General features: G+C 49.1%; 1 protein-coding gene and 1 non-coding gene across 3 annotated transcripts in view; both read right to left on the bottom strand.

The window, feature by feature from the left end:
• The window catches only part of rswl (roswell), a 120,196-nt gene that overhangs the window by 32,761 nt on the left and 60,160 nt on the right, over window positions 1-27,275 (bottom strand). For both annotated transcript variants that reach the window (XM_068392739.1, XM_068392746.1), the window contains exon 5: window positions 76-296. In XM_068392739.1, the coding sequence (XP_068248840.1) occupies window positions 76-296 (221 nt within the window). The remainder of the gene's footprint in view (window positions 1-75; window positions 297-27,275) is intronic.
• LOC137659125 (U6 spliceosomal RNA) lies at window positions 26,014-26,118 on the bottom strand. The gene has a single exon (XR_011047464.1). It is a non-coding gene; the product is annotated as a U6 spliceosomal RNA (small nuclear RNA).

The raw sequence follows: 27,275 nt of genomic DNA, 5'->3' as shown, positions 1-27,275 counted from the left end.
TCTAAGAACACATCTTATTCTTATGAAAGACACTTACACACAGAAAGTTCAGACTGTATAAATATATTACATTACCTTTCTAGTGGAAATTTCCGCATTTTAATTCCTTCTTTCCTAGCCTTGGCCATGGTAAGTGGTTCACTATCTGCTAGGTCTACTATTGCCCCTATGATATACACAGCATCATGGTCAAAGTGCGTTAATTCTTCATTACAATGGGGAGTGAGGTAGACAAGTTTTTCCTTTGGAAAACATTCAAGATAGCTCTCTGGATTAAGAGTCAATGGGAAGTCAAGCTGTTTAAAAAAATAAAAATAAATGTTAGTCTACAGAATTGAATAAAACAATTCATAATCAAAAATAATTCTAAAATACAAAATTCTTTAAGAATTCCAATATTCCTTCACACAAACACAACAGATTTATATTAAGATCCAAGTATAGTCTCATAAAAATGACAAATTCGGAGATAATTTGTATTTTTCCTAACCATACAAACCTTAGCTATTTACATTGGGTTTACCTTTCGGCGTAGCTGAAATGACGAGCCAATAGTTTTTAACGAGGGTTAACAACCCCCGCGCTAGTTAGCGGGGGTAAGGGAAGGGATAGCTTGCTACCCCTCCCCCCCCCACACACCGGTGATTTGCTTCACTTCACTTAGAGGTAGGACTTGACTTGGGGGACAAGGCTGACGGGCAAATATGTGTAAATAGCTAAGGTTTGTATGGTTAGGAAAAATACAAATTATCTCCGAATTTGTCATTTGTTTCGTAACCAAAATACAAACCACGCTATTTACATTGGGTGACTTACCCCTTAGGAAGGGATTAAAGTCCCCAGCCTTACTGACTTCGGCTTTGCCCGGGGACTCCGCCCCTCAGTGAGTAGCACTTGAGAGAAGGAGCCCCTGCACCTCACAAGTTCTTTGCTTCGCTAGGAACGAGTGGCCTACATAAGTTGTGTGTGGAGGAAAGTGTGACTCGTCCTATGAAGTTGACCTTGAGACCTTTAGATAGGAATCTAGGATAGGACGTTCCCAATACCACCTCGTCAGGGTATGGGAGACGCGACAGTATCAAGCTTAATACTAGGAGCAAAAGGAAGCATGGGTTACCTGCAGAGGTCGAGGTCAGCTATGCGAAGACCAGGATGCTGCTTCCCCAAGAGAGGGGAGAATGAAGAAAGAAGTAAGGGTCAGACATACTCTTTCATTCACGCAGACTAAAACCGGGTAACAACGCCCTCAACCTACTGCTACTTGTCCATAAAGGAGCCTGAGGTTAGACCAGCTGTTGTGCAGCCACCACAGGGCCGATAGAAAACGTATCGAGGCTCCTGTGGGTCACGTCCTGCAGGTAGTGGGCTGTGAAGGTCGTCTGACGCTTCCAGACCCCAGCTTGAAGCACCTGCGTCACAGAGAAGTTTCTCTTGAAGGCCAGGGACGTAGCAACACCCCTGACATCGTGTGCCCTAGGGCGACGTGACGGAGAAGGGTCTGGATTCAAGGCGTGGTGGATAACCCTTCGAATCTAAGCCGAGATGGTGTTCCTGGTGACCCTCCTCTTCGTCTTGCCTGTGCTTACAAACAATGCTCGCACTTGAGGACGGACTGCAGCTGTTCTCTTCAAGTAGTACCTCAGACACCTCACTGGACATAGTAGCAGCTGGTCTGGGTCGCTTGTTACAGAACGGAGACTCGCAATCCTGAAAGAGTCGAACCGAGGATCCGGCACCCCAGGATTCTGAGTCTTGGCAACAAACTCAGGGACGAACCTGAACGTTACCTCCCCCCATCCCCTTGAATGGGCGATGTCGTACGAGAGACCATGAAGTTCACTAACCAGCTTGGCCGAAGCCAAAGCGAGCAGGAAAGCCGTCTTCCAAGACAGGTGGCAATCGGAGGCCTGGCGTAATGGTTCGAAGGGAGGTCTCTTAAGAGCACTGAGGACCCGAACCACGTTCCAAGGAGGAGGTCTCACTTCCAACTGGGGGCAGGTAAGCTCATAGCTACGTATGAGTAGAGAGAGTTCTAGCGAGGAAGAAATGTCCATGCCTTTCAGCCTGAAAGCCAAGCTTAAGGCTGAGCGATAGCCTTTCACCGCCGAGACAGAAAGGCGCATTTCCTCCCGCAGATATACGAGGAACTCCGCTTTTGCTGGAATAGTGGCATCGAGTGGAGAGATACCCCTCCCACGACACCAACCACAAAAGACTCTCCACTTCGCCTGGTAGACTCCCTCAGAGGACTTTCGCAGGTGCCGAGACATTCTCTCCGCAACCTGTTGCGAAAAGCCTCTCTCCGTGAGGAGACGCTGGACAGTCTACAGGCGTGAAGCCGAAGCGAGGCCACGACCTTGTGAGGGACGTTGGAGTGGGGTTGTCTGAGATGTTCGTGTCGTGGAGGAAGTTCTCTCGGGAGCTCCGTCAGGAGCTACAGAAGGTCCGGGAACCATTCCGCATGATGCCATAGCGGAGCTACCAGAGTCATCGAACAGTTGACCGATAGTCTGGTCCTGTTGAGCACCCTTCTCATCAGACGGTGGGAAGGCATACACGTCGATGTTGTCCCACCGTTGCTGGAAAGCATCTTGCCACAGAACCTTGGGGTCCGGGACTGGGGAGCAGTACAGAGGCAGCTTGAATTTCAACGCTGTCGCGAACAGGTCCACGGTCGAGGAACCCCACAAAGTCAAGACTTTGTTGGCTATCTGAGGATCCAAAGACCACTCGGTACTCACTATCTGCGAGGCTCTGCTCAGACTGTCGGCGAGCACATTCCTCTTGCCAGGAATGAAGCGAGCTGATAGTGTTATCGAGTGGACTTCGTTCCACCTCAGAATCTCTGCTGCAAGATGGGATAGCTGCTGTGAAAAAGTGCCTCCCTGCTTGTTGATATAAGCCACTACCGTGGTGTTGTCGCTCATCACCACCACGGAGTGACCCGCCCGGGTCCGTTGGAACTGTTGAAGAGCCAGAAAGACGGTCTTCAACTCTAGCAGGTTGATGTGCAGGCACTTTTCTAATTCTGACCAAAGGCCTGAGGTCCTCTGGTTCAGAAGGTGCGTCCCCCACCCTTCTTTTGACGCGTCCGAAAACAGCGTCAATTCCGGGGGGAGGATGAGAAGAATCACTCCCTTTCGCAGGTTCTCGTCGACCAGCCACCACCGCAGGTCCGTCCGTTCCAAAGATCCTATCGGGACCTGAACGTCCGGGAAATCGGATCCTTGATTCCACCAGGACTTGAGCCGCCACTGCAGGGATGAGCCAGGGAGGACAGGTGACCTAAGAGACGCAGCCACGATTGGGCGGGAATCTCTTCTCGCCTGAGGAACGGTTCCGCCACCCTCCTCAGCCTTGCTATCCTGTCGTCTGATGGAAAGGCTTTGTGGAGATTGGTGTCTATCAGCATGCCTAGATAAACCAGTCGTTGGGACGGCTGCAGAGAGGACTTCTCGAGGTTTATCACAATCCACAGATCCTGGCAAAGACCTAGAAGCCTGTCTCGGTGCCGAAGAAGGGTCGACTCCGAGTCTGCTAGGATCAGCCAGTCGTCCAGATAACGAAGGAGACGGATGCCGTTCCTGTGCGCCCAAGATGAAATCAGGGTGAACACTCTGGTGAACACCTGAGGTGCTGTGGAGAGACCGAAACACAGCACCTTGAACTGGTAGGTCTTGTCGTCTAGGCTGAATCTCAAGTACTTCCTGGAAGACGGATGGATTGGGATCTGGAAGTACGCGTCCTATAGATCCAGTGTGCACATGAAGTCTAGAGGTCTCACCGCAAATCTGTACGTGTCCGCTGTCTCATGCTGAACCGAGTTTGCTTGACAAACCCGTTCAGAGCCGAGAGGTCGATGACAGGTCTCCAGCCTCCAGTAGCCTTCTTTACAAGAAAGAGTCGACTGAAGAAGCCTGGGGAGCCGTCGACGACCTCCTGGAGAGCATCCTTCTTGAGCATAGTCTCGACTTCGGCCCGAAGGGCCAGCCCCCTTACCGATCCCATGGCATAGGAGCTCAACGACACTGGATTCGCTGTCGGGGAGATTGAGATGTTATGAACGGGACGCGATAGCCTTGGCCGATCACCAAAACCGTCCAAGCATCGGCCCCGTGTTGCTGCCACCTGTGCACGCAACGTCGAAGGCATCCTCCCACAGGTGGACACGCGGGGGGATTGCCACTCCTAGTGTTTGCGGCCGCGGCCGCTCCCTCTAGGAGTCTTGCCTCCCCTGGAGGACTTACCGCCCCTCTTGACCTTGGCTGGAAAGGGCTGGTGCTTAGACACCACTTTCTTAGCTGCCGGTGCCTGCTTCGGTGCCTTACGAGGCTGCTGCTGCTGTTGCTGCGGAGCTGGAGGCTTATAGGGCCGAGCTGTAAGGGCCCTATGGAGGAGGGAGTCCTGGCTAGATTTCCTCCACCTCTCAGCCGTTCGCTCCATATCCTGTGGCTCCAACAGATTCTCCCCAAGGAGGGAAGCATGTCTGAGCCTACAGACATCCACGGAGGAGACCTTCGGGTGGAACCTCTTGGTCACTGCATCGCGCCGCTTCAATACCGAGTTGGCCCACAAGGTGGTGACCTGGTGCGCCAGGAACTCGATGGAGCAGGTGCCCGAGAGTAAGAAGGTCTCCAGGGCCTTCCTATTGGTCTTCTTAGACAAGTCCTTGGAGCGCAATAGGATGCCCAGAGTTCCTAACCATATATCCAGCCACAAAGTGGCCTGCATGGCGCACTTCACGACCTTCTCATGGCTCAGGATCTCCGACGCCGAGAACGACACCTGCCGGGCGGAGAGCTTCTCGAAAGGACCTCCCTTAGCCAGCTCTTCTACGGAGTGATGGAGAGGAAGAGCGAGACTAGACTCACCCAAGATCTCAAAATACCTCCTCTGCTGGAGACGAGGAGGAGGGATGAGTTTGTTCCCGGCAGAGGAACGACTGGAGGAGGCAAGAATCGCGAGTTGGGCATTGGCCCTGGCTCTGGCACTCTTCAATCCCCGAGACCAGGGCAGAGCCGCACTGGTCTTAGGGGCCTTCTGAACATCGAACACCTGGTCCAGGACCGTGTCCTTGCCTTCTCGGGGGGCGATCACAGGGTCCATGAACCCGTTGAGTTGCCTCATCAGGCTCAGGACCTGCCAGAAGGCATGTTCAGATTCCTGCTGGTCTCCTCCTTGCGGGCTGGCAGCTAAGTCTCCCGTCCCCGGAATCTCTTCCTGGGGCGAAGCGTGGACGTTCTCCCGGGGAGCCGCGGGTTCCTGGCGAATCCTTGAAGACGGTCCTTGGGTTCCCTCCTGGGAGGGATACAGGCTCCCAGCAAAGAGGTTCGGAGAGCACCTTCCGCGCGAGACGATTCTCCTCCATGAAGAGAAGGCTCCCCCCTTGGTGCCGAGGGGGAGACTATCACCTCACTGGACTCACCCAAGGACGGAAAAGCCTCGTCCATGAAGAGAAGGAGAAAACGCCTGCGAAGGGGATGGGGCCTTCCCGACAGACCTCTTAGAAACCAACTTCTCCCTGGGGGAAGTCACCACGAAGTCCACTCCTCTCTTTCTCTTCAGCGGAGGTGAGGCAGTCGTTGGCTTGTGACCCTGATCGGCGAGTGCTGGCTTCATAGCCTTCACTAACGCCCGCATCAGAGGACCAAACCAAGTCTGTCGCTCCACGGACACAGAGTCCGAAATCCCCGCTGGAGGGAAGGGGATCGGGCAATCCTTCGGAGTGGACACCACTGGACCTGTCAAAGGAAAAGGGGAAGAAAGACGCACTGACCTCTCTGAAGTGTCTTCCCTATCCTGCACAAGAGTCCTGCGCTTTGGTGGAGGCGATCCTGAGCGCGGTCTGGCAACACGCGTTCCTGCTGCTGTCACAGGCTGCAAAATCCGGCGCGAACGGGGGGGGTCGCGAGTAGGCGAGCGGTCAAGCGGGCGCGCAGGCGAGTGGTCGCGCGGGCGCGCAGGCGAGCGGTCGCGCAGGCGAGTGGGCGCAAGGATGTACTGGCGAACGAGTGTGTGGGCGAGCCGGTGAACGAACGCGTTGGCGCGTCGGCGAGGGAGCGTGTTGACGCACGGGCGAGCAAGAACGCTCCGAGGATCGCTGACGACGTTGTTCAGGAGACCTGTAGCGCGTGGGAGAGCGATTGCGAGCTGGCGATCGGTGGTGCGCTGGTGAACGCTGGCGCGTAGGCGAGCGATGGCACGTTGGCGCATGGTGACGCGTTGGCGAGCGATAGCGCGTAGATCGTGTAGGCGAACGACCGCGCGAGGGCGAGCTAACAGAGGGCGACCCATGTCCTTCCAGATCTTCTAGGCGACGGCGCGTTGGAGAACGCTTGCGCTGAGGCGATAGGTCACGCGGGCGGTCTGGAGATCGCCGATGTTCAGGTGATCGCTGACGTGCAGGAGAACGCTGACGAGCAGGCGATTGTCTGTGATCGCTGGCAAGCAAGAGGGCGATGCGTGGAATCCTGTGAGGGAACAGTCGGCGCGGGGCACAAAGGCAAACGTTCACGAACAGGTACAGGAACAGGAGGCGCGTGGGCGTACGTGCGTTTTGGAAACATGCGCTGGAGAACGCGAGCGATGTTGTGCAGGAACAAGCTGAGGATCGTAAGGGCGCTCAGGAGACTGATGGCGCGCTGGGCGCACAACAGGAACTGCAGGATATTCAGAGACCACAGGGGAGCGCTGGCGAGCAGTGGGGCGATGGTCCTCAGAAGAGCGCTGACGAACAGGAGAGCGCCGACGGTCAGAAGAGCGCTGACGAGCAGGAGAGCGCCTGTGCGCTAACACTGCAGAAGGGCGAGCAGGGGAACGCTGGCGCGCTGGGCGCTCAACAGAAACAACAGGTTGAAGGATGTCCTCAGGAGAGCGCTGGCGAGAAGAGGGGCGATCATCTGGAGAGCGCTGGCGAACAGGAGATCGCTGACGAACAGGAGAGCGCTGACGAACAGGAGAGCGCTGACGAACAGGAGAGCGCTGACGAGCAGGAGAGCGCTAACACTGCACGCGCAAGGGAAGAATCCCTTTGCCCCGAAGGGACCGTTGCCCATCGGGTGACGAGGTCAGGTTGCTGAACATCTGCCCCAGAAGTTGAAGGTCTGGAAGGCGTAGGAGACCGATCCCCAGAGAGCTCTAAGGATGCTGGAGCTGCAGGCTGTTTACGGCGAGGAGAGTCCCCTTCGGAGGAAGAAGGTGAAGATCCAAAAAGGCGCCTCTTAGCACCCTTACAAGGAGACGGGGGGCCCTTGCGACGCAGCGGACGGTGAGCCTTACGGCGAAGGCGGCCACGAGGAAGATCGTCAGGACCATCAGTCCTCCGAAGAGGTCTCAGTCAAAGCACTCCCCTTAGAGGGAGGCTGGACAGCAGAAGAGCCCGTGGGACTCCCTTCCCCCTTCGAAGGATGTACGGAAGGGGGAGGAGAGCCGTCAGCACCAACATCCACAACTGCACCTGCAGAGGATTGACCCGCCCCGTCGGAAGCCTCAGTCACCACGACGTCGACGATAGACAGAGAGTCTACCTCTGCTATCACCGACGACTGCTTAACAGCGGCCCCTAACTGGACAAGGTCAATCAGGGTTACCCTGGAGGGCAGGCCCTTAAGACCCAGGGAAGCCCAAATCTGAAAAAGATCATCGTTAGACAAAGATTCATCAATAAACTCCCCCGGAGGAGGAGAAGGAACCGCCCCGCTATGGGAGGCGACGCCCTCTCCCCCAACCCAAGGGCGGGAAACAGAACTAGGGCCTGAGCTCCCACTCGGCCGACTCTCCTTAGGAGCCGAACGAGGGGGAGCTTCGGAGGAGGTTTGGGCGGTGAAAGAAGAGTCCCGAGAACCTTCCTCCTTCAAGGCAACCCCGGAAGGAGAACGGTCTCTCTTGGATTTCTTCTTACGCCAGCGGCCAAACCTCTCCCACTGGGAGGCAGACCACTCCCTGCACTCACTACACGTATTCTCCTGACTGTGGGCAAAGGGTGTGAGGATCAGTGTCCACGGCCGACATAAAAGTACCACAAGGGCGGCCGGCAATTCCAGGGCACTTGCGCATAGCGAACAATAAAGGTGGTCAACTTCTAAACACACACACACAAACTGAAAGAAAAAGCAGAAAAAGATTAAGGCTGTCAACGAGGACGATGCACAGACACGTCTGTTCATCGCCGGAGCCAAAAGTGAAGTGAAGCAAATCACCGGTGTGTGGGAGGGGAGGGTTAGCAAGCTATCCCTTCCCCTACCCCCGCTAACTAGCGCGGGGGTAGTTAACCCTCGTTAAAAACTATTGGCTCGTCATTTCAGCTACGCCGAAAGGTAAACCCAATGTAAATAGCGTGGTTTGTATTTCGGTTACGGAACAAATAAGTCATTGTACATACATACATATACCAAGGCACTTCCCCCAATCTTGGGGTGTAGCCGACATCAAACAAATGAAACATAAAAGGGGACGTCTCCTCTCTATGTTCCTTCCAGCCTGACAAGGGACTCAACCGAATTCGGCTGGTACTGCTAGGGTGCCAAAGCCCACCCTCCCACATTATCCATCACAGATGACGCTTCATAATGCTGAATCCCCTACTGCTGCTACCTCCGCGGTCATCTAAGGCACCGGAGGCAGCAGCAGGGCCTACCAGAACTGCGTCACAATCGCTCGCCATTCATTCCTATTTCTAGCACGCTCTCTTGCCTCGCTCATATCTATCCTCCTATCACCCAGAGCTTCCTTCACTCCATCCATCCACCCAAACCTTGGCCTTCCTCTCGTACTTCTCCCATCAACTCTTGCATTCATCACCTTCTTTAGCAGAGAGCCATTTTCCATTCTCTCAACATGGCCAAACCACCTCAACACATTCATCTCCACTCTAGCTGCTAACTCATTTCTTACACCCGTTCTCACCCTCACCACTTCGTTCCTAACCCTATCTACTCGAGATACACCAGCCATACTCCTTGGACACTTCATCTCAAACAGATTCAATTTCTGTCTCTCCGTCACTTTCATTCCACACAACTCCGATCCAAACATCACAATTGGTACAATCACTTTCTCATACAGAACTCTACATTGATGCCCAACCCTCTATTTTTTACTACTCCCTTGACTGCCCCCTTTTACTACTCCCTTGACTGCCCCCCAACACTTTGCATCCTTCATTCACTCTCTGACGTACATCTGCTTCCACTCCACCCTTTACTGCAACAACAGACCCCAAGTACTTGAACTGATCCACCTCCTCAAGTAACTCTCCATTCAACATGACATTCAACCTTCCACCACCTTCCCTTCTCGTACATCTCATAACCTTACTCTTACCCACATTAAATCCCAACTTCCTTCTCTCACCCACCCTTCCAAATTCTGTCACTAATCGGCCAAGCTTCTCTTCTGCGTCTGCAACCAGTACAGTATCATCCGCAAACAACAACTGATTTACCTCCCATTCATGGTCATTCTCGTCCACTAGTTTCAATCCTCGTCCAAGCACTCGAGCATTCACCTCTCTCACCACTCCATCAACATACAAATTAAACAATCACGGTGACATCACACATCCCTGTCTCAGTCCCACTCTCACCGGAAACCAATCTCTCACTTCATTTCCTTTATTTCATTCTAATATAAAAATAAGTCAAGACATATAATCATGCAACTCAGCCACCCTAAACAAAAAAAATACCAACTATTGTACATACTGTTGTAGCACAGTACAACAAAACTAGTTCTACCATCCCAGTTACATATCTGTTTTTCTGGTGAGGTATGAACAATACTCATATTTTTACATCCATGCCATCACAATGAACATAACCAAAAAGTTTTAGTACTGGTGCGATTTCATTGTTTTTATTTTTCATCCTCAATTTTATTAATACACTATGAAAATGCCCAACTAGTACAGAAGAACAAAAAGATTGGGAGCCCCTGCCCTAGTACGTATAGTATCCTACAACTCAAACACAACATTCAACATTCCCGGCAAGGGAAAAACTCTGATGCTACAATGGGGAGAGATTCAGAGCCGTAGACAGTCCTACTGCAAGCATTTAAGGCTATAGATCAACAATCTCCCTGGACTATGGTCAAAGGTCCTCCAACTCAAAGAGTTTGACGTTATCAGTCTTCAAAGGTTGAATGTTGTCAAGATCATTCAGCTAGGGTACTCCAGCTCTATTGGTGATGGTTTAAGGTTTCAGGTAATGGAAAGAGTGAAAGAAGGGTTGGCAAAAATAGTTTTAGCAGCTTTCCTAAGTAGGTAATAAACGGTAACCAGGAAACACTAGAGCACAATAGGGTAATGCATGACTTACAAGCTGTTGAATTTAAAACATCTTTCACTAAACTTCAATACACCGTCACATGCCTGTGATGCAGTCTTATAAATTGCTTTCAATTTTCTTTTTCCCATCATCATTAATGTATTGAATTACTTTGTTTTAATGCCTGAAAGTAGGCCACACTGAAAATTACTTTTTCATTAGTGAGTTTTAAGACCAATGGTTCTTTACTATCTTGATACTCAAACTCCACAATATTTTGCTCTATCAACTTGCTTGAAGCATCATGGTATGTATACCTTAACCTTTAGGAAACTGAAAGGATTTCTCTATAACATACCCATATACTGAAAAGAACAAAGTACCCAAAAAGACTGAAACAGTTTATGAAACAAGAAACATGACATTATTTATGAAACATAAGAGGTTTTCAAATATTACTCTAAGTTTGGGTACTCATCCTTCATATATGATGTACCACTAACTAATCTGAAGCCAGAAGCAATAGTAGAACACAGAATTTGTGCTGTCTGCTAACATGCAGGCAATCAATCGTCAATTATGATCAGAAAGTTTGTATGATTTGTGTTAACAATGAGGCACTTCTTTTCAAAATTAAACCCATAGGAGTAGGTGTGGTTTTTTCTTAACATCAGTGACTATAGGAACGTAATTATCTGTTGCTCCTAAGGGTAGCGTTTCCAGCCCAATAATTTTCATACTATTTACACATATGTGGACTGGAAAACAAGCTTGTTGCATATGCAGATGATACTACTTTTTTGCATCAGTTCCAACTTCCAACTCCTGAATACAGACTAGGGTTGTTGAATCCCATAATTGAGATCTAGCTAAAATTAGTACATGGTGAAAATTATGGGACATGAAGTTGAATCCTGACAAAACTCAAAGTATGACTGTAAGTAGGTCAAGGAAATTGGCTCCTCAACATCCAGATCTTTGCATTGACAATGTCTCTCTAACTATAGTGTATACAATTCCACAAAAATGACAAATTCGAAGATAATTTGTATTTTTCCTAACCATACAAACCTTAGCTATTTACAAAGGGTTATTACTTTTAGCGTAGCTGAAATGGCGAGCCATTAGAATTTAACGAGGGTGTACTACCCCCGCGCTAGTTAGCGGGGGGGTAGGGGAGTGGTAGCTAGCTACCCCTCCTCCCCCTCACACACAGGTGAATACTCACTTTCACTTAGAGGTAGGACTTGTCTTGGGGGACAGGGCTGGCGGGCAAATATGTGTAAATAGCTAAGGTTTGTATGGTTAGGAAAAATACAAATTATCTTCGAATTTGTCATTTGTTCCGTAACCGAAATACAAACCACGCTATTTACAAAGGGTGACTTATCCCTTAGGAAGGGTGGAAAGTCCCCAGCCATACTGGCTTTGGCTTTACCCGGGGACTCAGAATCCGAGTGAGTCGCACTCGAGAAAAGGAGTCCCTGCACCTCACAAGTTCCTTGCACCGCAAGGAACCATGTGGCCTACGTAAGCTTGTGTGTGAAGGAAGAAGTGTGACCCGTCCTAGGCAGTTGACCTGGAGTTCCAGAAGGAACTCTGGGTTAGGACGTTCCCAATACCACCTCGTCAGGGTATGGGGGACGCGACAGTATTGACTCAATACTCGGAACACAAGGAAGCATGGTTTACCTGCAGAGGTTCGAGGTCAGCTATGCAGAGACCAGGATGCTGCTTCCCCGTAGAGGGGATGATGAAGAAAGAAGTAAGGGCCAGACATACATCTTTCGTTCATGCAGACTAAAACCTGATAACAATGCCCTCAACCTTCTGCTACCTGTCCAAAAAGGAGCCTGAGGTTAGACCAGCTGTTGTGTAGCCACCACAGAGCGATAGAAAACGTATCGAGACTCCTGTGGGTCACGCCCTGCAGGAAGCGGGCTGCGAAGGTCATCAGACGCTTCCAGACTCCAGCTTGTAGCACCTGCGTCACAGAGTAGTATTACTCGAAGGCGAGGGACGTTGCGATGTATCCAACATCGTGCTGTAGGGCGACGTGACGGGGGAGGGTCTGAAGACAGGTCGAGATGAATGTCCTTGAGTCCGGGCTGAAGAGGTATACTGGTGACTCTCCCCCCATGTCCTCCTTGTGTTCCCAAATCGGCTGCAACTGAGGCCAAACTGCAGCTGTTCCCAGCGCTAACCTCTCGATTCCTGTACTGGCAAGAAAGAGAAGGTCTTGGGACATCAGACACAGAATGGAGACTCAAAATCTTGAATGAATCGGACCGAAGGGTCGGGACCCTCAGATTCTGAGTCTAGCCAACAACTCAGGAGCGAGCCTGAATGTTGCCTTCCCCTCTTCCTTAGAAAGGGGGGGAGTAGTAAGAGACCAAGAAGATTGCTTACACACTGGCCGTGGCCAGAGTGAGCAGAAGACCCAAGGCGGAATACAATCCGAGGCCTGTCGTAAAAGGGTCTTGAGAAGATCTCTTAAAGGACTAAAAGTCCGAGCCATGCTCCAAGTTGGAGGTCTTCCTCCGACTAGGGCAGGGACGATCGTAGCTTCGCATGAGCGAGGATAGATCCAGCGGGCAGGAAAAAGTTATTCCTTTAAGCCTGAAGGTCAGGGAAAGGCTGAGCGACAGGCTTCATTGCCAAGAGCGGAAAGGAGTTTCCTCCCGCCGAAAGGCAATAAGACCGTTATTGCTGGAGAAGAGGCCTCACGGGAAGAGGTATATCTCCCACGGCACCAACCACCTTAGACTCTTCACTTTGCCTGGGAGACCCCTGTGGATGACTATCGCAGATGACGCGACCTCCGTACCGCGACTGTAGCGGGTTGTCTCTTCTAGAGGAGGAAGCGTAGTGTCTCCAGGCATGAAGCCGAAGCGACGCCCCGGTTCGGGAGAGATGTCGCAGTGTGGTTGCTTGAGTAGTCTGCGCCGTGGGAGAAGCTCTCCCGGGAGTTCCGTCAGGGGAAGCAGAGGGTCCAGAAACCGTTCTGCGCATAGTCCCAGTGGAGCTCTCCCATTGAAAGGTTGACAGACAACCTGGTTTTGTTGAGACCCATTGTCCGCAGACAAAAAGGAGGGAAGACGCAGGCGTCGAAGTTGTCCCACCATCACCGGAATGCATCTTGCCAGAGTCTCGGGGTCTGAGACTGGGGGGAAAACTAGCGGAAGCTTGAGGTTCCAAGCTGTCGCGATCAGGTCCCCCAGACCAGCACTTGCTGGTTACCCAAGGTCAAAGACCCCTAGGTACACTCTCTCTATGAGGCTCTGCTCGGATAGTCTGAGAGAAACATTCCCCTGCCTGGAATGAGAGAGCCGATGGTGGAATTGAGAGAATCTCAATCATCCCGGTATCTCTACTGCAAGATGTGACGGTGTGAAAATGCGTCCCCTGCTGGTTAGCATGAAGTCGACACGCAACGGGGCGACTTGGCAGGAGCGGTAGGATCTGAAGAGGGGCCAGACTAAGGCCCTTAAGCCTGCCTGAATGATGGAGAGGTATCCTTCAGGTCTTGACCATAGGCCTGGACCGGAACATGCCCCCCCCCCTTTCCTTTGACGAGTCCGAGAACCGCATCAAGAATGTGGGGAAAGGACGAGAATATCCACTACCATCAAGAGGCTCCATAGGTCAACACCCATTGCAGGTTTAATAGTTCCGCTGGTCCCATAGGGCCAGGGAGTCCGGTTAAACATTGCCTGAAGCCACCGGAACTTGGATCGCCCCACATGGAACTTATCCTGAGGCGACCGTTCGGACTATAAACGGGTCAATGAGGAAAGAAGAACTAGGAAACGTTCCAAGGTAGGGCTGAAAACTCTGCTTGACTGAGAACAGGTACTGCGACTCTCCTCAGTCTTGCCACAGTCAACCGAAAGGAAGGCTCGGAGGATGTGGTAACAGAATCTGGCGTCCCCAGGTGGTCACCCATCCAAGTACCGACGTTGCTTAACCTCGCTGGACGGACGAGAAGCGGGGTTTCCAACGTGGTAAGGCGGTTGACTCAATATCATGGCCAGATACTCCAGATGTTGAGGCAGAGGAAGAGAAGGCTCCAAGCAAAATACCATGAGCCCACACTCATGGTCAGCATTCGGAAGCTTTTTCCCGGCGCTGAAGAAGGTCGAAACCCGAGCCTACCGGAGTTGACCAGCCCTCCAAACAGCAGAGGAGGCGGAAGTCTGCACCTGAGCGGCCAAGAGGAAGGCAGGGAGAGTTCTCTGGGGAAACAAACCTGCTATGCCACGGCGGGATAGCCACACTGCATCATAAGCAGGAATACTTGCAGTTTAGGCTGAATTCGACGAGCACCCTGGAAGATGGATGGAATGGAAACTGAAAGTACCCGTCCTTCCGATCCAGGGATAAAGGAGTCCTGTCGCCTCGTTACCAGTCTGATCGATTCTGCTGGTCTACGCTGGCCGAAGTTTGTTCGACAAACTTGATCAGGGCTGAGAGGTCGACTATGGACATCCCCTCTCAGATCCTTCCTTACAAGAAAGGATCGACTGAGGGGGCCGGGGGTGAAGCCGTCGATGATCCTAAGGAAGACCTTCGCCTAAGGTATGGATCATTCTGCCCAACCGGGCAACTCTGCTGATGCTATGGCATAGAGGTTCAGAGACACTGAATTCGCTGACAGAGACGGCAGGCGCGATATCCTTGGCTACTCACAGAGATTGTGCGGGAATGGGCGTCGGGAAGCTGTCATTCGGATGAGTAACCTTAAGCATCCTCCCAGCGAAAAAAAACCTGCAATCCTAGAGTTCGTGAACTCCTTTTAGGACTATGCCCCCCCGGGGGAGTCTCCCGTGCCATCTGTTCCTGACAGGAGGAAACTGCAATTGGACACCTTGTCCCAGTTGTCGTAGCCGATAACTTAGGCCGACGTGGTTGAAAGAAAAGGGAGCTGGAGCCCTGCAGAGTCTGGAAGAAAGCGCCTTGGAGGAGTGAAACCGGAAGTCGATTTACTCCGCACGGCAGATGTCTAAGTCTCTGTCCTTGGGCAAAGACAAAACTCTTCTCAAGGATGGAAGGGTGTCTGAGGTCGTTGACCTCCACAGATGAGACACCCGAAGGAAGCCTTCAGTCAGCGCGTCCAGATGGTACAACATCGAGCTTGTCCGCAAGTAGATACTTAACGACGAAAGGCCAAGGTGCCTGAGCTCGAGAGGAGGAAAGTACCCTTGATCTTCCTGTAGCTTCCTTGAACCAAACCTCGGGCCGTAACCGAGGAGGGAAAGAACCTGGTAAGCTCCCAGAGGAAGAGGTAAGCAGTCATCCCTTGTCCGATGGAGAAATCTTGAACGGAAAGCCCCCCCGCCAAAAATCCTTCCAGGGAGAAGGAGAGAGTACTCGTGCAGGAGAGGGGACCCTCGAGACCGACCTCTTGGGAACCAACTTCGCCCTGGGGGAAGTCACCACGAAGTCCACTCCTCTCTTTCTCTTCAGCGTAGGAGAGACAGCCGCTGGTTTGTTACCCTGGCCGGTGAGTGCTGGTTTCATAACCCTCATTAACGCCCGTGCCAGCGGATCAAACCATGTCTGCTGCTCCAAGGACACAAGAGTCCGAAATCCTCACTAAGGTGAAAGGGATCGGGCGATCCTTTGGAGAGGACGCGACGGTTCCTGCCTGAAAAGAAGGTGGGAAGAATGCTGTACTGACCTGTCTTCGTCCTGCACTACCAACCTGTGCTTGGATGGAGGTGATCCCGAGTGCCGCCTAGGAGCACGCGTCCCTGCTGCTACCACCGGCTGTGGAATTCGCCGCGAACTATGGTCGCGCGAGGGCGAACGGTCGCGCAAAGGCGAATGGTCGCGCGGGCGCGCAGGCGAGCGGTCGCGCGGGCGCGCAGGCGAGCGGTCGCGCGGGCGCGCAGGCGAGCGGTCGCGCGGGCGCGCAGGCGAGCGATCGCGCGGGCGCGCAGGCGAGCGCGCAGGCGAGCGATCGCGCGGGCGCGCAGGCGAGCGCGCAGGCGAGCGATCGCGCGGGCGCGCCGAGGGATCGTGCTGCCGCGTAGGTGAAGAAGATCGCTGGCGGTAAGCGATGGCGAGCAGCATGTGTAGGTGAATGATCGCGTGAAAGGGTGCGATGGTGATCAGCATTCGCAAGAGGGCGAGCGTTCAGGGTTGTGCGATGAGGAGCAGCATGCGTAAGCGGGCAATCGTGCAGGGTTGTGCGATGGCGAGCAGCATGCGCAGGTGAATGATCGCGTGAAAGGGTGCGATGGTGATCAGCATCTGCAGGAGGGCGATCGTTCAGGGTGGTGCGATGAGGAGCAGCATGCGTAAGCGGGCAATCGTTCAGGGTTGTGCGATGGCGAGCAGCATGCGCAGGTGAATGATCGCGTGAAAGGGTGCGATGGTGATCAGCATCCGCAAGAGGGCGATCGTTCAGGGTTGTGCGATGAGGAGCAGCATGCGTAAGCGGGCAATCGTTCAGGGTTGTGCGATGGCGAGCAGCATGCGCAGGTGAATGATCGCGTGAAAGGGTGCGATGGTGATCAGCATCCGCAAGAGGGCGATCGTTCAGGGTTGTGCGATGAGGAGCAGCATGCGTAAGCGGGCAATCGTTCAGGGTTGTGCGATGGCGAGCAGCATGCGCAGGTGAATGATCGCGTGAAAGGGGCGATCGTTCAGGGTGGTGCGATGAGGAGCAGCATGCGTCAGCGGGCAATCGTTCAGGGTTGAGCGATGGCGATCAGCATCCGCAGTTGAGGGTCGCGCGATGGCGATCAGCATCCGCAGTTGAGGGTCGCGCGATGGCGATCAGCATCCGCAGTTGAGGGTCGCGCGATGGCGATCAGCATCCGCAGTTGAGGGTCGCGCGATGGCGATCAGCATCCGCAGTTGAGGGTCGCGCGATGGCGATCAGCATCCGCAGTTGAGGGTCGCGCGATGGCGATCAGCATCCGCAGTTGAGGGTCGCGCGATGGCGATCAGCATCCGCAGTTGAGGGTCGCGCGATGGCGATCAGCATCCGCAGTTGAGCTAGTAGCTGGCGAACCATGTTCCTTCAGAAGTGTTGGAGAACGTTGGCGTGCCAGCTGTAACACACGTGGGCGATCCGGAGATCGCTGGCGAGCTGATGATCGCTGACGAGCTGACGATCGCTGGCGAGCTGATGATAGCTGACGAGCTGATGATCGCTGACGAGCTGATGATCGCTGACGAGCAGAAGGCTACGCGTGGAAGCCTGCGCAAAGAAGAGTCCTTGACCCCGACCTGAACCGAAGTTCTAGATCGCGAGGGCGAACGTGGGCGCACAGGGCACGTAACAGGAACCGCAGGGAAGATCATCTTGAAAGCGCTGACGAACAGGAGAGCGCTGACGAACAGAAGGGCGCGCAGGGAAACCCTGACACGCAAGGGAAGAACCCCCGTGGGGGCAACCCTTTGCCCCGAAGGGATCGTTGTCCGCCGGGAGACTGATGTCCGTCGGAAGACCGCTGTCCGTCGGGAAGACCGCTGTCCGTCGGGAAGACCGTTGTCCGTCGGGAAGACCGTTGCCCGTCGGAAGACGAGATTAGACTGCTGTCCATCTGCACCAAGACGGAAGATCGAGAAAAGAAGTTGTAGGCTGCAAACGGAGATTCAAAAAGGCGCCTCAAGCACCCTTATAGGGAGATGAGAGGCCCTTACGACGAGGCCTTACGGCGAGGGAGGCCAACAGCAACAGCAACAGAAGAAACCTCCGAAGAGGAGTCTCTATGAGTGTACTCTCTCGCGAACGAAAGAGAAACACTTCGTGGAAGAGACTGGTCAGCCAGTGACCTAAAAGGGGCAATCCTCCGAAGAGGAGCTCCTGCAGTTGCCCAGCCCCTTGAGCGAAACTGCAGGTGCGACCGCTCAGCACCAAGAGCATAGTCGCACAAAAAAAAGGCAAGAGAAGAACCCCCCAAAAGGGGAAAAACTCAAGCCTGGACAGGAAAAACTTCCCTCGGAAGGAAAGTTATCCGCCCAAGGAGGCAAGCCTCCTGACTGTTCTAAAATGAACTGGAGAGCTGTCCGTCGACACGGGAGTACTACCAGTAGAAGGAGACACGCCTCTGACGACAATACAAGGGGGGAGGCAGCAACAGCCGAATCCCCAGGACTCAACCAGACAGCTCACACCGTTGCTATATTACAGAAACGAACTAGATCGGTAACTGTAAAAAAAAAAAAAAAAAAAAAATAATATTAGTACACATTCATTCCCCCGGGAAGGCTCCGAAGAGGAATCCCGAGGAAAAGGAACAAGAATTACACAACAGGCACGTGCCCTCACAACCACTTACACTCGCGGAAGGAGAGCTGTAACCAAAACAGAATTATAACAATTATAATTATGTAACTATGTAATTATGTAATTTAAAAATGAATGAACACTAAGGAAAAAAACGAAAACCCCGAAAGGAATCGTTCTACAAGCTGAAAAATTAACAACTACAATTAGATTCATAAACTAATTGAGACAAAATGTACGGCGTAGCAACCCCACCCACACGGGAAGGAAGCTACAAGGGCGTAGTAAAACATAGTAAAAGGGTGAACGACCTCAAGAGAGAGAGAGAGAGAAAGACCGAAGTCAAACTCGATCGCAACCCATAAAATTAGGCCGTGGTGGCCTAACTGCCGAGGCCTCCACGTAGATATCGTACACTACACACACACATCTGAAAAGGAAACTTACTTATTTCTATACTCAAATATATATACAAACATGAAAACATGTTTACATATATATTGAGTAAAAGAAAAGTAAGCGATTAAGTAAAGACAAAACAGACAATGGCTGCCAAGCGAGGACCAAGACAGAGACGTCTGTCACAGTCCGAGCCAAAAGTGAAAGTGAGTATTCACCTGTGTGTGAGGGGGAGGAGGGGTAGCTAGCTACCACTCCCCTACCCCCCCGCTAACTAGCGCGGGGGTAATACACCCTCGTTAAATTCTAATGGCTCGCCATTTCAGCTACGCTAAAAGTAATAACCCTTTGTAAATAGCGTGGTTTGTATTTCGGTTACGGAACAAACTTGAATTACTATGAATTTTCTTTGGGATTTTTGGCGATCAGTCTACAGTGATGCCTCAGGATACGAAATTAATCCGTTCAGGATGCGGTTTCGTATCCTGATATTTTCGTATCCTGAGTCGCGTTTTACATGTAAATAGCCTAATCCGTTCCAAGCCTTATAAAAAGTCACCTTTTCTTTCATAAACACGCTAAACTGTAGTAATAAACATGCAATGCAGCCATTTCTATCATTCAATAATTAACACAACCGTTAAAAACAGCCTAATCCATTCCAGAAACCACTATGAGATTATTCAATAATGTAGTTATAGCCAAGTTATCCCCCCCAAGCCCAAAGAAAACGGTCCGTTTTCTTTACTACTGTATAAAAGTTACGGTACTGTATGTACGTAAAGCATTTAGATCAGTGAAGGTGTATTGTTACCTGTACGTACACCTAAATTAATGATTGATACCTGTACACTCTGAAAAAAAGGTTACAGTTAATTAGTGTAACAAAAAAGTTGAAACTTACCTTTTGATTGAGACGATGTCCGAAAGCGAAGTCGCGGCAGAGGAGGATGCCATAAGGCAGAAAACGTACTAAGTGACAGACTACGTACAGTAATTTACACACTTAACACATTAACACTTAAACTTTACGAAATAAAAAAATGGCAGAAATAATTAACACTTAACATTACGTATGGAAAACTATAAAAATGAAAGAAAAAATTACTTTAACACTTGACGGTAACATAAAACTTAAAATTGAATTTTTTTTTTTTGCTTTTTTATAACTTTACGTTTTTCTTATTTTCTAAATCTCTTCTACTTCTTCATCACTTTCTTTTTTCTGTTTCTTTTCTTTACTTTCACCTTCTAATTCTTCATCCCTTCTTCTTTTCTGTTTCTTGTCTTCACTTTCACCTTCGTCTTGGCCTACTAATACCGCTGGCCTCTTTAATAAGAAACTATCCATTGAAGCTTGTTTCTGCCTACTTTTCAACACATTTCTAAAATGCGTTAGGCAAACGTCATTGCAGTGTTGAAGTGCACGGTTGGTATAAACTTTTTCTGGATGTTCCTTTTCGACGTAGTCTGCCATTTTATGGAAACATGCAAAAATTTCCTTGATGTCTGCCGTTTTCAAAGGTGCAACATCCTCCTCATCACCGCTAGAGAGCTGCTCTTGAAAATCACTCACTTGCATCGTCTCGAACTCCTTCAAGTCGTCCGTCGTCAACTCCTCGTGGTGCTCCTCGCTAAGTTCATCGATATCTTCCGCTCTAACTTCCAGCCCCATGGTCGTACCAAGATGTACGATGTCAGCCACCTCAGACTGCTGAATTGGTTCAGGATCGTCAACGATCTCGGCTTCTCCTCCAGGCTTCCCGAACCCCTCGAAGTCTCGTGCAGAGACAGCATCAGGCCACAGCTTCCTCCAAGATGAGTTTAGGGTACGCCTCGAAACTTCCTGCCAAGCGAGATCAATGAGTTTGAGGCATATCACGATGTTGAAGTCATCTTTCCAAAATTCACGCAGAGTGAGGTTTGTACTCTCTGTGACTTGGAAACATCTCTTGAAGAGATGCTTCGTGTACAATTTTTTAAAATTAGAAATAACTTGCTGGTCCATGGGCTGGAGGAGAGGGGTGGTGTTAGGCGGTAGATACAGGACCTTTATGAAGGAATACTCGGCCAGAAGATATTCCTCGAGGCCAGGAGGGTGAGCTGGAGCATTGTCCAACACCAGCAGACATTTCATAGAGAGGCGCTTTTCTTCCAAATATTTTCGGACAGTCGGACCGAAGCAGACATTCACCCAATCAATGAACTGTTGCCTCGTTACCCAGGCTTTTGCATTCGCCTTCCATATCACGGGAAGGTTCACCTTAATGACTTTGTGGGCTTTGAAGGCTCGGGGATTTTCTGAATGGTACACCAGCAGGGGCTTTATCTTGCAGTCCCCACTGGCGTTTGCACAAAAAGCAAGGGTAAGCCTGTCCTTCATAGGCTTATGTCCGGGTAGCCTCTTCTCCTCCGCTGTGATGAACGTCCGACGAGGCATTTTCTTCCAGAAAAGCCCAGTTTCGTCGCAATTGAAAACTTGCTGCGAACTGTAGCCTTCCTGCAGAGACAACTCGTCGAACGTTTTAACAAAGGCTTCGGCGGCCTTCGTGTCCGAGCTGGCTGCCTCCCCATGCCGTACCACTGAATGGATGCCAGTCCTTTTCTTGAATTTCTCGAACCACCCACGAGAAGCCTTGAACTCTGGGGGTTCCTGCTGGGATGTTCCTTCTCCTGCTCCTTCTTCGGCCTGAGCACGCACGAGATCACCGAAAATGGCGGAGGCCTTCTGGCAAATTGTAGTCTCAGTGATGGTGTCTCCTGAGATCTCTTTGTCCTTGATCCACACAAGAAGCAGCCTCTCCATCTCGTCATGCACTTGTTCTCTTATTGGAGAAAATAGTGACGCCCTTAGAAGGTGTTGCTGCTTTGATGGCCGCCTTCTGCTTCAGGATGGTGCCTATCGTAGACGGATTCCGGCCATACTCCTTGGTGATCGCAATTAAACGCATGCCAGATTCGTACTTTTTAACAATTTCAAGTTTCGTCTCCATCGAGAGCATCGTCTTCTTCTTCTTTCCTTCAGCAACATTCTTGGGACCCATGACTACAGTAATACGTAATATAATACACTAAGTAACGTTATACAGTGAACCCTCGCTACTTCGCGGTTCGACCATCGCGGATTCACCACTTCGCGGATTTTTTTCATAACCCATGTCTATACATATATTGCGGATTTTCCGGAAATATCGAAAATACCGCGATGTGACCGATGGTGCGAGATTGGAGAAAGTAAGGAAAATTGAATCATGATTGATTTTCAATATAAATGAAACTTTGAGGAGCAACAAAGATATCATTTGTTAGAGAGATAGAGAGAGGTAAGGAATGGGAGGTAGTGAAAAGTAGCCCACACAGAGAGAGAGAGGTAGAGAGAGAGAGAGAGAGAGAGAGAGAGAGAGAGAGAGAGAGAGAGAGAGAGAGAGAGAGAGAGAGAGAGAGAGAGGAGAGAGAGAGAGAGAGGGGGGTTTAAATGTAATAAACAAAAAAATTTGATAGGTTATAACACATTGGTGCTTATGTAATATCAACTGTATACTGTAGACGGTTTGAATAAGTTAAGAAATGGTATAAATGATACTTTGTTAGTGTATTCGTACACACTCAAGAGCGGCAGCTAGATGACAGCTGATCTAATCACAGCCAAAAGTAAAAAAAAAAAAATTTCAACAATACTCGATTTTTAAAACACACCCGAAATTTAAAAACAAAAGTACACGCTTTCTTAATGTGCAATTAACTATTTAAAGAGTGGCAATTTTCTAGAATAAAATGATATTTCCCAAAAAATAGTGGTTTGCTGATGAAATCGGATGCCTTATTTTTGGCTATGATTGAAATGGATGTAGACTCGGCCTAATTATTTCATTTCGTATTTAATTGACACTTAAGAAAACTAATTTTAGTTTCTTCATCTAAATGTAAATATTGTATAACACGAAGAGAGAGAGAGAGAGAGAGAGAGAGAGAGAGAGAGAGAGAGAGAGAATGAATCAGCTGTTGTAATCAAATGGCGTGTTTTTGTTTCGTGAGAATTTCATCGCAACGACTTTAACAACAACATACTGTACTGTACTGAACTTTACAGTATTATACAGACTACTGTAATATGATAAAGTAAAATATTTGTAATCTATTTTATATGAAATGGGGCTATTTTTGTTTTGTTTAAAATTTACATTTACGTATGTAAAACAACTCTCTCTCTCTCTCTCTCTCTCTCTCTCCTCTCTCTCTCTCTCTCTCTCTCTCTCTCTCTCTCTCTCTCGTAGATTGTTTTCCTGCTTTGCTACGTATGTATGATTTTATATAGATACGGTAAATAATATTTGTAATAACATATTTTATAAAAGCTTTTACTGTAATATCATTATTTATCACTTTCATCATGCATGTTAAATGCCTTAGTTTGTTTACTGAGCGTACTTTATGACGCCGTCGTTTCAGGCGGCGTCATAAAGAAAAAAATTTCATTTGGAAGTCCTAAGAAAAATTAAGTAAAACATTAGTAATAACCAAATCAACATACTGTACTGAATAATCAATATAATTGATGCAAAAACTAACCTATAAACAGATGTGTAAATGCATTTGTTTCTTCATTAGGATCAGAGATAAACGTAAACAAAACATTGGTTGCCATTTTTTATCGTGTTTTTTGGCGTGTTTAGGAAACGCATGATATAAAGTCGCCTTTAATAATTGTGCCTGTTTTAGTTTAGGGTACTGTATTACATACATTAAGTGTTCTGTATATTAAAGGGTAGTTTGTTAACAGTACTACGTACAAGGGAAGGTTTTAAAAGTCTGAATATACATGTTAAATAAATAGGTAAATATGGTGTTACTACTTCGCGGATTTTCACCTATCGCGTCCGCGTCTGGAACCTATCTACCGCGATAAACGAGGGTTCACTGTATACAGTTTATATATAGTAAACACTAATACAGTACAGTGCACAGTAACGAATGTTTATTAACGATAACACGTGGCGTACGAATGTACTGTATATTAACACTAAGTCAAACAAGCGAAAGCACACAATGTCTGTTAACGATACCGCGGTCGGAACGAAAAGAGAGAGAGAGAGATGAACGCCCGTGCGTAGGCAAGCTGGGATAGTTGCCGACCAATAGGAAAGCAGGATCTTGTGGCGTCAGCTAGCGTCTGAGTAGGGAGATAACCAATGGGTGAGCGGGAGGCTGTAAGTGAGTCTACCCAAGTTCAAAGTCAGGCGGCGCGCGCTTTTTAAAATTACTCTCGGCGAAGAGTTGGGATCTCGTAAGGTTTTCGTATCCTGAAATTTTATCCGTATCCTGGGGCATAAAAATCTTCGAATCACTTCTCGCATCCTGAATTTTTCGTAAGCAGAAACTTTCGTATCCAGAGGTATCACTGTATCTTGAATAATGTTTCAATTTTTCACTATCATGTTTCAAGTATTATTCTCCTCTCTTGACTTCAGCTGCAGACTTTCATTTCAATTTGTTAGATAGAAACCTGCAGTCTATTAAATTCCTTATTCCTGATCTTTATATTAATCTATGGCACCGTAGGTCAGTTATTTCTTTATGCATGTTGCATAAAATTTTACCTAATTCAGATAATATATTGCATTCAGATCTTCCAAGACTATACCATACTGTACATAGTACTAGGTATGACATGATGAAGCCATGAGAACATCTTCCTATGCATTTAGCAATCAGGTCAAATAATATAGATGACTGCAAACCTTTCATTTTTTTTTTTTGCCTATCTTTCTAGTGTGTTAGCAGACGGGTGGGGTGAGGAGACCGCTGATGCTGATATGTGAGCATGGGACAATCACAAGGAGAGCTCCTGTATTGTTATCTATTTCCTCTGATGCTAGAAATGAAATACCACAATACGGCCTCGAGGAAGGACACAGCTAACCCTCCCATGATGATATAAAAAATTAACTTTCCACGATAGATGACGGGGAGTCGGGCAGTAACTATCCTAGCCAACAGTCAGAAGGCTATAGACGTCATCAAGCGTAATCAAACTATAACCTTATTTCTTTTACTAACTGACTATGAACACTACTTAATATGAACTCTTCCCCCTCCCGCTACTGGTCTCTGCACTATGTCATAGTGTACAGCATGTGTTTGTATTAACCAAAGTCGTAATCCATAGAAATGATCTAGCAATGGGCAGATAAAGCTGTTAAAGGAGAAGGAAAGCCATATCTCGATGGCCTGTCAGTTCATCCCGACTTGGAAAGACTCTTCCCACAATGGTGTCGATGTCTATTCCCATATAAATCAGTCTTTGTTTGGGAACTAAGCCAACTTTTCACAATTCACCATGATCCCCAGATCATGATAGAACGAGAGGAGTTTGTTCCAGTGAAGGAAAGGGCCGTCCACCAAGTCAGCCAAGATCAACTAATCGTCCAGGTAGCGCAAAAGACAACTACCGTTGGCTTGTGCCCATGCTGATTACAGAGTAAACTTTGGTGAAGACTTGTGGGGCTGTTAAGATGCCAACAAAAGGAACTTTGAATTGGTACACTCTGTTTGACCTGACAAAATTGGGCTACTTCCTGAAGCTAGGATGGATTGGATCTGAAAGTAAGCATTCTTCTGATCCATCTACATCATGAGATTCGTAGTCTAATCATCTAACTGACTGTGTCTGAAGGCTCCTTCCTTGGACTAAGTTTGTCAAACAAAATTGTTCAGGTCTGGAAGATCTATGACTAATCTTACATCCTCCGACAACTTCTTTTACTGAAGAAGCTTGGGGAGCTGTCATTAACCTTCTAGAAGTAAAAACGTGTGAGCATGCTTGCGAGTACACAGGTACGTGCATGTGTTACAGAGACGCCCTTCTGCAGTATGAAATGAATCTGCCTGGAGGGCTAAGTCCTTTGCCAATCTCTGGTGGTAGGCTGAGCACATTGCTGGCGGTAAATTAGAGGAGGAGATGAGTTGGCGAAAGAGAGGTGAAACCCAGACTGGAGCATGTCCCGAGTCCATTGTTCCATCACATACCATCCCCTCCTCTATAAGGGTTGCAGGCATCCTCTCAATGGTAGCGTCATAAGAGAACCGTCACCTCTAGTAGAAGAGTATAAAATTGTGGAATGCTTCAGTATATTGCATGCCATCCTTGCTCATGGGACATGCTAAGCATTTGTATCATTACAATTTTCTAATATGTACTGTTGAAGCAAGAACTGGCCCCTCTTCCTTGGCCCATGTCAGTTGCAACTTTGACCCTGTTTGCTCTGAAATCTGAAATGGTTGCTGATAGTGAACTGTCCTTTGGTCCAGGCTCTGCAACAGTCCTTTGACTGTGCTGAAGGAATGAATAATTGATGTGTTTGCACATATTATTTACTATCTGTATCCAACCATATTCGGGAGTAAAGGGGGAGCGCAACTAGGGTTGAGGCTAGCAAGTCGACCGGGGAGGGAGGCTTCATACAAATAGCAAGGAGAGCACCAGCATGTGACTGCTCCAAGTGCAACCACTAGATTGGTGCCCTGCCTGCTAGGCCCAAAATTACCATATTGACCCATTCGGAAGTAATTGGTATTCTTCCTAACTACACAAACCTTTGACCTCTACTCAGGTTTGTATTTGTGCAAGAGCAGTTGGAGGTCATTTGTATTCTCTTCAATGTCTAAACTGAGTCCTTCTCTCAGGTTGTATTTGTGTGGGAGCAAATGTGAGGGTTAGTAGCGATACTTCCATGGGAGAGTGATCTAACAGGCAGGTGCGATGAGGTGCGCTCAATCGTGATCAGGAGAGATGATGTGCAACAATCGTGAACAAGACAGATGGTGCGTGATCGATCACAAGCAGCGACCTGAGCAGTTAAGGTTGCTGCTTGTGGTCATGCACCTGTATTATGGCACTCTCACAATAATATGCAAACACTTAGTATTACTGTATATCTAGTATCACTCTAATGGGGAGAGCAAACGAGAGAGATGGAGCTACCCTAAGAGTGAGTGATCGCTAACAGGTTAGCGATAACGAGCAAAAAGAGGTAATGTTCCTAACGATATTTGCATTGCAAGCACGTGTACTGTAGTAACGTTCCAAGAGATGCTTGCATCGTGGTGTCATTGCAAAGTGTGCTTGCATCATGGTGTCGTTCCAAAGGGTGCCCACTATAGCAAGTAAGAGAGGTTTTGTTCCATAGATGATCATAGTCAAGCACAATAGCATGAATTTTTTTTTTTTTATCGTCCTCAGTGAAGGACTGGCCAATATGTCTCTAACACATGGAAAGAAACAGTAGGAGTGACTTATGTGAAACTCCTATTGATTGGTCTGAAAGACTAATCATCCAAAAACAGGGAAGGGAAGCGGACCTGTTTTCTTC

This window comes from Palaemon carinicauda, chromosome 1 (assembly GCF_036898095.1).
Source record: "Palaemon carinicauda isolate YSFRI2023 chromosome 1, ASM3689809v2, whole genome shotgun sequence".
Taxonomy (NCBI): Eukaryota; Metazoa; Arthropoda; class Malacostraca; order Decapoda; family Palaemonidae; genus Palaemon; species Palaemon carinicauda.
The sequence above is the reverse complement of the archived record's forward strand: the minus strand, read 5'-3'. Positions and strand labels throughout refer to the sequence as shown.